This window comes from Chiloscyllium plagiosum, chromosome 10 (genome assembly GCF_004010195.1).
Source record: "Chiloscyllium plagiosum isolate BGI_BamShark_2017 chromosome 10, ASM401019v2, whole genome shotgun sequence".
Taxonomy (NCBI): Eukaryota; Metazoa; Chordata; class Chondrichthyes; order Orectolobiformes; family Hemiscylliidae; genus Chiloscyllium; species Chiloscyllium plagiosum.
In genome coordinates this window covers 64624984-64638475 of record NC_057719.1, presented here as the reverse complement: position 1 = coordinate 64638475, position 13492 = coordinate 64624984, and the positions used below count along the sequence as shown (strand labels likewise).

Here is a 13492-nt window from a genome sequence, read left to right as displayed (position 1 = left end):
CCCTCCTCTCACTTATCTCTCCACCCTTCAGGCTCTCTGCCTTTATTCCTGATGAAGGGCTTTTGCCCGAAACGTCGATTTTACTGCTCCTCGGATGCTGCCTGAACTGCTGTGCTCTTCCAGCACCACTAATCCAGTATCTAATAACATAGTCTTCTTCTGTATGTAATCTCAAATTTGGAAGTATCGAAAGAGGTCTCCATTAGGTAGTCCAAATTTCTGGTGCAGCTGTTCAAAAGACATCAAGACCCCCTCATCAAATAGATCCCCTAAACAGAAGATACCCCTCGACCACCAGGATTTAAATATGGTGAGCCCCGGTTATAGGAATATAATGGAAGGTTTTTTTTCTTTTTATTCCTTTTTTTTTTCTTTTTTTTTAACCCCCACACTACCGCCTAACTGCGGTAGTGCTTATTTTATATGGTGAGCCCCGGTTATAGGAATATAATGGAAGGTTTTTTTTCTTTTTATTCCTTTTTTTTTAACCCCCACACTACCGCCTAACTGCGGTAGTGCTTATTTTTTCCCCAGCACCCATGGTGTGTGTGTGCAGGTGTGAGACATAGTGAGAGACACAAGGTACACGAATCTTTATTCAATTTCCACCAGCAGGAAGATAGGAAAACACCCGGGTGGCCAGTGACAAGCACTGCCCTTCACAAAAAAGGGCAATGCTGTGTGATCAAACAGTGAAAGGAACGGCAGGGACTAAATCAAAATAGAGTTGGAAGGGGAAATAATGCACTCCACTCCCTGTGGCGCCCACCTCTCCCTAAACAACTCCAGGGTGTTGGTGGACACCACGTGCTCCTCCTCCAAGGACACCCAGGCTCTAACGTAACCGCGGAAGAGGGGCAGGCAGTCGGCCCTAACGACCCCCTCCACGGCCCGCTGCCTGGACCTGTTGACGCCCAGTTTGGCCAGGCCGAGGAGCAGACCCACAAGGAGGTCTTCAGACCTGCCCTCCCTCCTCCGTACCGGGTGCCCGAAGATCAGGAGCGTGGGACTGAAGTGCAACCAAAAGCAGAGGAGGAGGTTTTTAAGAAAATCAAACGCCCACACCCAATATACACGTGGTCCACGGACTCCACAGCGCCACAGAACAAGCTGTTGAGCTGGGAGTCTGTGAACCATCGCAATCTGCGGTTGCAGAGGACCGCTGCGTGCAGCCCCCTCCACCCCAGATCCCCGAGAGAAAGGGGGAGGACTCCCGCCTAGAGAGCTCTCCACTGGGGATCCCCACCGCCCGGTGGCAAATGGGTACGCCAAGGCATGTCCCAATGGTGGATGAGGGAGAAGAGGTGGACGGTGTGCAGCAGCTGTCTATACAGGGCCCGCCTATTTACATCCTTAAAAGGGACAAAATGAAAATTCCGGAGGCGGCTCAGGTTGTGGGGCACAGGCTCCCCCGGGAAGTATGGGACCTTGGGGCCAATGTGAAATTCCGTCTGGGCAGGGGTGAGCGCGGACGGGATCCCACCGCACACCTGAGCTTACTCCATGTCGGGTCCAAGCACCGCCGTTTTAAGGCGGTGGATGGCTGTGTCCACGTACCGGATGTCTACCACTGCCCTGCTTGCTATGTCCTGCGGCAGCATCCAGCCCCGGCACATCCCCGACCCTGGTCACCCTCGCCGCCACGGCCCTCCCCTCCAACAGCCACTCGAACCCACGAGTACGAAGGTGCAGATTCCTGAGCAAAGGCTCCCCGACGACAGCCGCTATTCCTGCCGGAGGGTAGGCGCGGTGCGATTTGACCATGTTCCAGACAGTGATCAGGTCCTGGTAAAAGACAGACAGCATCTTGAGGGCGACCTCCAAACCTTCACGGTCGATGAACAGGAGCTGCGTGTCGGAGTTGAGGTTACGCACCTGGCGGAAAAAATACGTCGCCAGGGTGCACCACCTTGGGAGGAGGCTCGACGTAAAGGTATTGCTGCAAGGTCTGAAGGCGGAACGTCGTGACCTGGGTGCGGACGCACACCAGCGACTGACCGCCCTCCTCAATAGGGAGACTCAGAACCTGCGCAGCGACCCAGTGCATCATTTTGTCCCAGAAGAAGTCGACCAACGTTCTCTGGATGTCATTGACAAAGCCAGGAGGAGGGACCAAAGTGACCAGCCGGTACCACAGCATGGCGGCCACCAGCTGGTTTATGACCAGCACTCGACTCCTATAAGATAGCACTCGGAGCAGTCCTGTCCAGCGGCCGAGACTTTGGCCTCCAGCTCCAGCCAGTTGGCCAGCCAACAATTTAGTATGGCCAATTCACCTGCCCGGCGGGAGGAAACGCATGCAGACACGGGGTGAATGTATAAATTCCACACAGTTAGTCACCCAAGGCCAGTATCGAACCCAGGACCTTGGCACTGCGAGGGAGCAGTGCTAAACACTGAGCCACCATGCCGCTCTTATAACGGGAGATTTTATGTGAATTACCCTCATTTTGCCACATTATCTTCCAGGCTTTAATTGTGTTTAACCCCATGCCCCCATTATAGGAGTACAAGGGGAGGTTTTATGTGAATTACCTTTGTTTTGCTGCATTATCTTCCAGGCTTTAATTATGTTTAATACTATAGGGTTTTTACAATGGTCCATAATAACTTTCAACTTATCTAAAAATAAGAGGTTAATAAGAGGGCACTTTACTTGAGAAGCCTCCATGTCTAACCAGATTGATTGCAGGTCAGACGAGACGCAATCGGCGATGTAGCTTAACAGGGAACTCAGCTGATACTTCCTAAAGTCTGGAAAATCCAGCCCTCCCCTTGCCTATGGAAGCTGTAGCTTCTTTAACTTAATGAGGGGCCGCCTATGATTCCAGATGAAAGAACCAAGCCAACCAGACAATTGCACAGTGCCGGCCTCAGCAGCATCACCGGGAGCATTCTCACGATATAAGAGACAGGGCAAGACATTCATTTTAATTAGAGCTATTCTACCGAGCCAGAAATTGGAAGATCCTCCCAACGTTGAATGTCCTGCCTTATCCTTTCTAGTAGATGCACAAAATTGGCCTTGTATAGCTAGCCAAATACTGGGGTGATAAAAATACCTAAATATAAAAAGCCCTCCAGAGACCACCGAAAGGGAAAGTGAGATCCATCCAATAAGTGGGACATATTGGTGAGACCACCCATCGGCATGGCCTCTGATTTTGAGAAATTAATTGTGTAACCTGAGAATGCACTAAATAAATTAATAACTTGGATCAGGACATCAAAGGATTACTAAAAAAAAGGAGAACATCATCTGCATAAAGGGTAATTTTATGTTTGTCTGTGCCAACTCTCGGGGCCGTTATATTAGAGTCAGCCCGTATAGCTTCCGCCAGTGGCTCAATTATTAGCGTGAATTACAACGGTGAGAGAGGACATCCCTGACGGCAGCCCCTACCAACACTGAAGCTATCCAAGCCTAAGCCATTGGTGATCACGACTGCTTTGGGGTCATTATACAATGTTGAGACCCATTTAGCAAATACCTTTCCAACGCCAAACCTTTGCAATGTATAGAACAGGTATGACCATTCAACCCTGTCAAATGCCTTCTCCGCATCCAGCGAGACTACTATTCCCGGTATTCTTTCCTGATGACAGACTTGAATCACATTCAAAACCCTTCTAATATTATTAGATGATCTATGGCCCTTGATAAACCCCATCTTTTATGATATATCTTTTATGATATATGGCAATACACTCTCCAGCCTCAATGTTTTAGAAAGAATTTAAAAATCTACATTTAGCAAGAATATTGGTCTGTATGATGCGCAATCTTCTGGGTCCTTTTTTTGAGAATGAGGGAGATATTCGGCACTTTCAATGAAGGCGGAAGGCAGCCCTGACTATATAAGTAGTTGTACATGTCCGTAAGTGGACCAGCTAATACTCCTGAAAACTCTTTGTAGAATTCAATCTGAAATCCATCTGGACTAGGTGCTTTACCGCTCTGAAGCTGCCCGATTGCATCAAGTATTCCCTGGGTTGTTAGGGGAACATTCAGGTCGATACCTGTTCCAGGGTTAAGTCCGGAAAGGCCAGGCTTTTAAAAAAGGACTGCATCTTCCTGGCTCTATCTTCACAATCCTGCGATTTATACAAATCAGAGTAAAACTTTCTGAAGATTGTGTTGATCCTTTTATGATCATGAGTCAGAGTACCAGCACTTTCCCTAATGGACGTGATAGCTTGAGTGGCCTTTTTTTGCCTTGGGAGAAACGCTAGGTATCTACCAGGCTTATCACCAAACTCAATCTTTGCCTTGCAAATAATATTTCCCACTTTGCCGTTTGAGTGAGCGCAGTATTCAGGGCTATCCCAAGGGCCGTAATCCTTTGTAATTTAGCAACAGAGGGCCTATCAATGTATGCTGTTTCAGCTGCCTTTAAGCAAGCCTCGAGTAGACGCTGTCGTTCTCCCTTTAGTTTTTTCTGGGTCGCCAAGTATGAAATGATCAGACCCCGCGCATAAGCCTTAATGGTCTCCCACATCATTGACAGGTTACTAGTCGTACCTGAATTAATTTCCAAAAAAGTTTTGAATTCTTGAGAGAAATATTTTACGAATTTACTATCCTTCATTAAGAAAGAATCCATACGCCAATGTCAGGGGGGTCATCTCATTATTCCTAGTGTTGATTTCCATATATACTGCAGCGTGATCAGAAATTATTACATTACCTATTTTGCAGGATAATATGCAATTCAAAAAGGTCGAGGGGGCAAAAAACATATCAATTCTAGTGTGACACTTATGTGGGTTAGAATAAAAAGAGAAATCTCTGCTTTGTGGGTGGAGGCACCTTCACACATTTACTAATCCTATCTCTTTATTCAAATCTGCCAAATGCCTGGATCTATGGGTATCCTGTCTATCTCCAGGTCCATAATGCAATTAAAATCTCCCCCTATAATTGTATGACGAGCCCCAAGAGCCATCAGTAAAGTGGAGGAAAACAACAACAAACGGCCATTCCTAAATGTTGCAGTAGAACAAACAGCCAATGGGGAACTTCAAACTAGCGTCAACAGGAAAACAACACATACTGACCAAATACTGAACTACAGAAGCAATCATCCCAACAACAATAAACAAAGCTGCATTAAAACATTATTTTAATGAGCCACCACACACTGCAGTACAGAGGAATTACGTAGAGCAAAGGAAAATCACCTATACAGTGTATCCAAAAAGAACAGGTACCTAATGATCGCAGACACCGATTTCTCAGCAACAAACCCAATCAAGCAGACAAGACACATCCAGAAACCCTAGTCACTCTCCCCTACATCAAAGGCATCTCGGAAATGACTGCCAGACTACTCACACCTCTTGGCATCATGGTAGCCTACAAACTCACCAACACTAAATCAGCAGTTAATGAACTTGAAAGACCCTATGCAGACAACAAGCAAAACTAATGTCATTTACAAAATACTTCAACTGGGACAACACATCCATCCTTGGACACGCCAAACAGAGACACGCACGAGAATCCCAAGAAGCATGGCATTCCAACCAGAACTCTATTAACAAACACATCGAGTTAGATCCCATCTATCACCCCCTGAGAAAAATAACAGGAAATGACATCACCAACCCAAGGAAACCTAAACACAAACAGAAAGCGGGCCGTGCCACCAGTGCTTCATCCAGAGGCTCACTGATGAGGTTACCTACTATGATGCTGAAACTTCTGAAATTGAACCTTCCAGCTCAGCCAGCAAACCTACATCCAGAACCTCAACCTGATTTAGAAATCTTCTCAAAACTCACTAATGTATGTCATTCCTTCATAATGTCGAACAGTACCCAAAGGCAAAAAGCGGTATGGTCACAATAATTTCACTGATTTCTCCATCTCACTTTGCATAATTAACACCGTTAGATTATCCTTCCACTCACCATTGCCAGTTGGTGTCAAAGCTAGAAACTTCTTTGTATTTTCTGCCACCTCAGGGCACTCCACCAATTCCTCCCTCTGAAACAAAGAAAATCATTATTTAATTTTCACCACAGCTGGAGCTTTCTGATTTTAATAAACTATTTCATTGATACACACTGTGATTCTAAGTGTAAATGAAGTTTTGTCATTTATCAGTTTTATTGCTCATTTGAACCAAGTTCTATTATTATTCTTCTACAGTTACAAGTATTTCATTCCATCTAAAACACTTGTCAAAATTCAATTCTAACATTATTGCTAAGACTGTATGGCAAGAATCATGCATTTGATAAAAGAAAATTGCATTTATAAGGCATTCAATGTGGGTAAAACTCACAACGCACTTCACAAATGCAGCCATACAAGATGATAAAACTGAGCAAAAGGAGGAGATATTTAGAAAGGGGACCAAAGGGTTGATTAAAAAGGTGTGCTCTGAAGAGTAAAAAGAGAAAACGGTGGAAAAGTTCAGCACGTCTGGCAGCATTTGTACACAGACAGAGTTAAGCTCCTATAACCTTTCAGCAGAATAGTGGGAATTTCCTTTGCCCATTGCAGGCACTTGTGTGCCCCCAACCCTCCCTCCCCCCCAACAACCCACACAAACTTTAACACTTGCTCTCAAGTGGCTCCCAAATACCACATCATCATACCCTGCTATCATGCTCCTCCATTACTCCAGACTCATCTAAAGTTTAGACTGTATTAGCTCCTCTTCAAGTTCTGACTGTAATCACAGCAGTTGACTTGTAAAATGTTCCCTCTCACCAGTTTCCATTGTTGCACAGGCTTACTTAGATTTCCTGAGCTTTGAGAGAATTGGAAGTATGGTTAGGCAACCTGACACCTCCTGGTACCTGGGGAAATCCAGTGACAAGGTATTCACCTCAAAAATCACTGGAAACCTTACTTTTTTCTCCTCTAATGTTTGCAGAAAATGCTGAGAAAGCAATAGATGAACGTTTTGGATGTGGTAATGGTACAGGACATATCCAAAGCTGGTTTAGTTTGGTGATCATGGAGTGCAAGAAGGAACTCTACTGACTATTATAGCTATCATGTCAGCCTGCTCCACCCCATATCCAGTAATTGTCTTGATATTTTATTTGCAGAGTTCACTGCTGCAGAGAATTGTGATAAGCCCCCACGCTCCGCCTGACATCCTGCAAGGACAACAGTCCAAATGTTCAGTGCAAGGACAGTCACTGCTATCCTCTGCATCCAGCAGATACACATACCTTAGTGAATAGTCAATCATACGTCAGTTCTTGGGTATCTTTAAAAGGATTGCAATTCAACAGAAGGATAGAAAGTCCTAAAACCTAACTGGACTGTGCAATGAATAACTAAACTAATATAAATAATAATTGTGAGACAAATGATCTAAAAGTGCAGTTCAAAATCAGTTTTCTTATAAAATGAAGAAGTTCAATTAATCACATTTATAATACCATCGCAAAAGCTTTTTAAAAAGCCAACTTCCTTACCTACAACCCTCAATATAAATATTCTTTTGTATCTGAAGGTTGAACAAACTGAGAGGAATTAAAGGGCAAATAAATAAAACTGCAATTACACCTATACATTATTGTACTTAGCAAAAGCAATAAAATTTTCATAGGAAATAGTTTCCCTGCACTTACATTTTCTGCAACAGAGATTCCAATGTTCATATTCCTGCTGCTTGCTTTCTTCTGAGCCTCTTTCTCACTTTTTTCCTACCAAATGATCAGGACTTAATGCTTAGTAAGGGTACTAGAGATTTTTGTAGTGTATATTCAGTGAACAGATCTTGCATAACACTATAGTTTAATATAGCTGTCATTTGAGAATAAGAGTCCACACTACCTGACTACCCCTATATCCTTAGCAGAGTATAGAATGTATGCTACACATTGTGTAAAGAGGCTAAGTCAAACGTAGTTCTAGAAATTCTGAGGGTGATAGTTTACTCGAAGGTTAGTCAGGCATTTCTATGATGCTCTGGAAAATGTCATGCTGATCACTTGTGTTTAAACAGCTGGAAAACATTCAGAAGAACTATGTCATATCGTTATTCTATCATCACCTGTTTATATATTTTTATTTCACTACAATTTACTGGTCGTATACATTGAATAGAGTATTCAAGTCTGAGTACGTCACTGTGTAGTAAGTCTCATACAGGAATCACAAGAGTAATCAGTGAAGGCCTGATCCATCCTTGTTTCAGTTGCATACATAATTGGGCAAACAGTGTTATAGTCATAAAAAATAACCCAGAACCTCAAGTTAATGTTCTTGAGACATAGGTGTGTAACCCGTTACGGCAAGTGTTAAAATTTGAATAAAAATTTAAAAATAAAAGGCTAGACTTATGGTGATCATATAACAACTATTAATGTTATAAAGACACAAAAACTCATTAATGCCCTTCAGGAAGGAAAGCAGCCATCCTTACCTGGGTCTGGCCTACAGGTAACTCCAGACCCACAGCAATGTGGTTGACTCTTAACATCTGGACAATAGCGATGGACAAAAAATGCTAGCTGAGTTAGTGACACCCACAGTCCTTGATCAAATTTTTTAAATCTGCTACTTAATGTTAGTGATACAAATTTGAGTGAGACAAGTCTAATATGTTAGTCTTCTATCGTCTTCAAAGCTTTTCAGTACCTTCTTATAGCTGCAATTGTCTTTTTTTTTCACTTTATCTCTCTTGATTGTTTTATCATCACTTGCCTCCATAATTGCATATCCTAAGTTATATTTTCATCAGTAAATTTTGGTCAGTAGGTGTTGTTAGAACAAATTAATCATCAATAAGGAAATGAAACCAGACAGATTTTGCAAAAGGTAGAGGATTATATTAGATTAGATGCAATCTGACAAACCATTTCTAGATAGTAAGGCTGAAAATGCACCCCTATTTAATATTCTTGAATCATCTTACAGTCATTTAGTGTGTTGCTACTGATTACTGAGAAGAGGACACATTTTATTGCTTAACTTCCAAGCTAGCACTTATTTCCGTATTAGTTTTTCCATTTTTTCATTTCAAGTTTGTCCATTTTTTAAATTAACTTTGAAACCACCTCCTGTTTTCCCAATTACTTCAATTACTTGGGGCACATTATCCCCCAAGTTTCTCTCATAAAATACACTTTTCTATCCTGTCATTCCTATTTCTTTGTATAATTAAAACTTACTGCACAGAGTTAGATTTGAAAAAGTGCTCAATCTATGTTGCAATATTGTTTTATTTTTCTTTTCTAATACTGCTCTGTCCTCATCGCCTCCAATCAGCAGTCTCAAAGTTATCAACCAAACAATTTCACCGATTGAGGAAAATCACAATAATTTTGTTGAAACTTCCATTCCAATTCTTATGACCTCGGAGTAAATCCAACTTAGAGAACAGGCAATGAAACAACTGAAAGGTCAGAGTGAACAAGGGAGAAATGAGATTAAAAGGTGCGATTGGTTCACAGAGAATATAGGCAGTAATGATAAAACGGAGTCAGTTTTTCACAGTCTACAATCTATAAAGATAAAGCAATAATATTTAATATCTAAATGATGAAACATTAGGTTTAATTACATAATCCCAGTTCCCATCATGAAAACAGCACATGTTAATAAGATATAGCTAGAATATTGAATGACCTATTCTCATTTTAAAATAATTATGGCCCTGGGATTTGAGTGTTCTCCTGAAACATCTACAACAGTTTCAAGAACTATCTAACACCAAATAAAAGAACAATGGAAATACCATCACTGTTAATTGTTTAAATAAAGTATAAGAGTATACAGCTGGGGCAGGATACTTGCAGTATAGTGACAGTGTCTCTATCTCTGGACCAGAAGATTAACAGGCTCCCAGGCCACTGCAAAGGACCAATAACTTAAGAATGTTAATCAGCTGGATGCTTAATCAGAGAGTTAAGGTCTTCATCATCAATGCAACATCATTAGCAACTACCAGAGGACTCAAAGATATTAAATATGGAATTTCAGTATGAAATACGAATGACTTTTAATTATTTTAATTTCAATGGCCAGTGTTCATTCTGTTTTTGACTTTAGTGGACCCTATAATTAAAAATCAATTTTGAAAGCATAAAATGTTAAGTTGGATGCTTTAATGCAATGTTAGCAAACATGCAAATATGAGCTAAATAAGTGTATGCAATATGTGAGAATTACCATGACAGAACAGACAGTAATATTTACTTGTTAGCTGTCACAGCAAACTCTTGAAGTTTTCAACTCAGTGATAGAAAGCAAAGATTTTTTTTAAATTACATTAAAAACATAAAATGTATTCATTGCTCAATATATGACACTAAGAAAAATGATAGAAAAGGATCAGAAATTTACACGGGTTTCTTGATGCTGATTTACCTGAAGCTCCTCCCAAAGCTTTTTCCTTAGCTCTTCTCCTTGTTTCTTCACTTGCCTTTCTTTCTCCTGCTTCATAACCAAAATTTTATCCAGCTTTTCCATTTTCATTATTGCCTCTTCAAGTTGGGCATCTTCAGCTTTATAATCCAAATCTTCTTGCTTATTGTGGTCTAGGAAAAGGCATTCATTATATTAGCAACAAAAAGGCTGAATATCACCACAATTGAGGAAGTTTTTTCATCAAAATCTTGCAGGACAGGGAAGGGGCGGATAAGGAAGGCATCCTTAGAGACAAGGTAGGTTTATTCAGCAAAACAGGGCTAGCCAAGCAGTCCTCAGCAATCAGAGTTGGTGGTGGTTGTTGAGGGGTCAGGGAAGGAGTCTGCGGAGGGAGTGGCTGGGGGTAAATGTTCCAGTAGCAATGTCTTCACCATGACGGTGCCCTTTGCCACAGAGGGGTTCCTAAATGGGCCAGAAAGTAGCCCCTGGATAAGTCTTTCTTTGAAGCAGCAGTGCCACTCCTGACTATGGTAAAATGCTGGTGGAGGCAAGGTGCAGTCCTTAATTAGGTACTTAATTGTCTCTAGTGGCTACCCCTGGGTAGCTGTGCCACTGATATACCTGCCTTAGGTAATACGTCGTGATGGAGGGATGAAATCAGGCTCCCCAGCCCACTTTCCAACCTGTCGCCAAAAAGAGTTGGTAAAATCTAGCCCTTACTTAAACAAAAACAAAACTTAATCCTATCTTAAAGTCTGTTTATTATATACCATTAATGATCACTAAAGCACCAGACGATACAGTGTACCTCAGTTGAAGTTCTATTTTATTTTGTTCTGTTCTGTTTCCTTTCATTGAAATAGTAAGGCCTAGTTAGTGGAACATATTACAAATGTTGCCCCTTTCCACTGAAATTCTGTCATTTTGCTTTCTCCACTTCTATATTATAAATGTGCATGAGGTTCCAGGCATAAAAGATAGAAAGAGGAGTAGGCATTCAATAAACAATTAGGCATGATCTTCCATCTTCCTCTCAAATCCCTTTCTAAATGACATATGCCCATTCTTCTCCTATGAGAAAAGCAGAAAAAAAGTTGCAGTTTTATTTTTGTGTAATAACTTAATCTCAAGTTCATAGCATTACTTCTGGGATATTCTGAGGATCGAAGAAAAGTCTGTGACAGAATAGAAACCTAGAGGTACCAGGAAAATGGAGTGGGGGGGGGGGGAAATCTTATTACATACAACAATGGGACATCACATTTTGAAAATCTCCCGTTTTCCAATGACCCAAAATTAACAGGCTAGCTGGCTGCTGCTTGGGAAAAATCAAACATGGAGACTACAGTCAGGAACATTTGAGAATGGTTCCCCAACAATCGCTATACAAACAGGCTGTAGTTCAAGGTCCGATAATGGAAATCGAGCCAGTAATCCTGAAAGTGGCTAGTCAGAGGTTGCAATTTACAGAAGACAGGGCATTGAAAGCTCTTTGAAAGAATCACTCAAGCTTTTCCTGGTGCACAAGATGTAAAATAGACACCCATTCACAAAATAGTAGCTTCTACCTCCATTTCACTGCCGGGTTTCCTAAATCCTAAGGAACCCACACTGTCATAGTGATGTACATCTTGGGTGGGGAAATGACAGGAAAATATTGTTTTCTGACTATTATTCAGACACCACACTACTAGCCAGTATAAAATATGTAGACGTGTGTGTGTGTTGGGAGTTGCAGTTTTAGGATTTAATCCTCCGAATATCTGTCCACAATAAAGTCCCACTTGTCACGGCTGGAATATAAGAACAATAGCAAGACCACCGTACTTGGAATATTTGAAAATTTGGTCCAAACACAACATAAATGTGATTTCTACTATTTTAATGCAGAACAACCACATGGGATCAGAAACAAAGATAATGCCTTTTTTTTTTAAACTTCCATTCACATTTGCCACAAAGAAAATTATTTAAAATTTCTTTTGCACAAATAATTTATAAACACATTGTGTTTTTTTATGAATTTCTTACAAACGGAAATTAACTATTATTGACTCTCACAATTAAACACAGCAATAATAGATTTCAGGAAAATTGGATATTGCCTCCTGAATTTACGCAAAAAATATTTCACTGAAGAAAACAATGGTCAATATTTGTTCAGCTTGTTAATTATACGTTTTGAAAATCTGACTTATACAGATATCCAGAACCATTCTATGGATTTCAAAACCACATGCAAAATTAGTGAAAAGTGTGATTTCACTTATTGCACATTTATATTACAAAGAACTGCCAACATGCTAGTAAATTAACTGAAGATGACAAATTCTCTGATTTATCTAACTCTGACTATGGTGGTGACACACTTCATCATCAGTCTCCAAATTCAGTAGGGGGCTACTAGTTCTGTTGATATAAAAAGTCTGAAGAACAAGTGAGAGGTTAGGGAGAAGTATTCTTGTTGAAACAAGAACTGCAGATACACATCAGAAACAAGCAAAACCAGAAATTGCTGGACAAACTCAGCAAGTTGGCAGAATCTGTGAAGAGAAAACAGAGTTAGCATTTCAAGCCCAGTGACCCTTCTTTAAAACTGATTGCATCTGCAATTTCTGTTTTTGTTTTTTAGGGAAAAGTATTTGTGTTTTGGCAATTCATTCCTCATTGTAATCAGTCTCACTACCTCAAAAGACAACGTAAAATCACCCATAAAAAGCCCTTATCTATGTGGATTCTTAAATTAATAAACAGAAATCTCACAGAATTAATAAACAGAAATTTGTCAAGCAAAAAGCTAAGTATTATTACTGTATGAACAGAATCTCAGTGTGACTGCCCATTTTCCAAAGACGCTGCAGTGTCTAAATAACTGGTACCATTATTTGGAAATATGCAAGCACACTAATTCCAATTTCTCCATTTTTTAAAATCAATCAGAAGTCAATCACAATGGTCAATTTAGTGACAAATTTGTCAATACACTACAAAATGAGTTTAGACTGCTTGAAATAATTTCCTCGAGGAGAAAGTGAGGTCTGCAGATGCTGGAGATCAAAGTTGAAACTTTATTGCTGGAACAGCACAGCAGGTCAGGCAGCATCCAGGGAACAGGAGATCCGATGTTTCGGGCACAGGCCCTTCCTGAAGAAG

The 13492-nt window shown here is 41.0% G+C and overlaps 1 protein-coding gene across 1 annotated transcript in view; it reads right to left on the bottom strand.

Moving 5' to 3' along the window:
- The window catches only part of fsip1 (fibrous sheath interacting protein 1), a 392839-nt gene that overhangs the window by 367655 nt on the left and 11692 nt on the right, over positions 1 to 13492 (bottom strand). Inside the window, exons 5-7 of the mRNA XM_043697966.1 lie at positions 10340 to 10509; positions 7597 to 7671; positions 5914 to 5989 (exon numbers count right to left, since the gene is read on the bottom strand). Coding sequence (XP_043553901.1) covers positions 5914 to 5989; positions 7597 to 7671; positions 10340 to 10509 — 321 coding nt within the window. The remainder of the gene's footprint in view (positions 1 to 5913; positions 5990 to 7596; positions 7672 to 10339; positions 10510 to 13492) is intronic.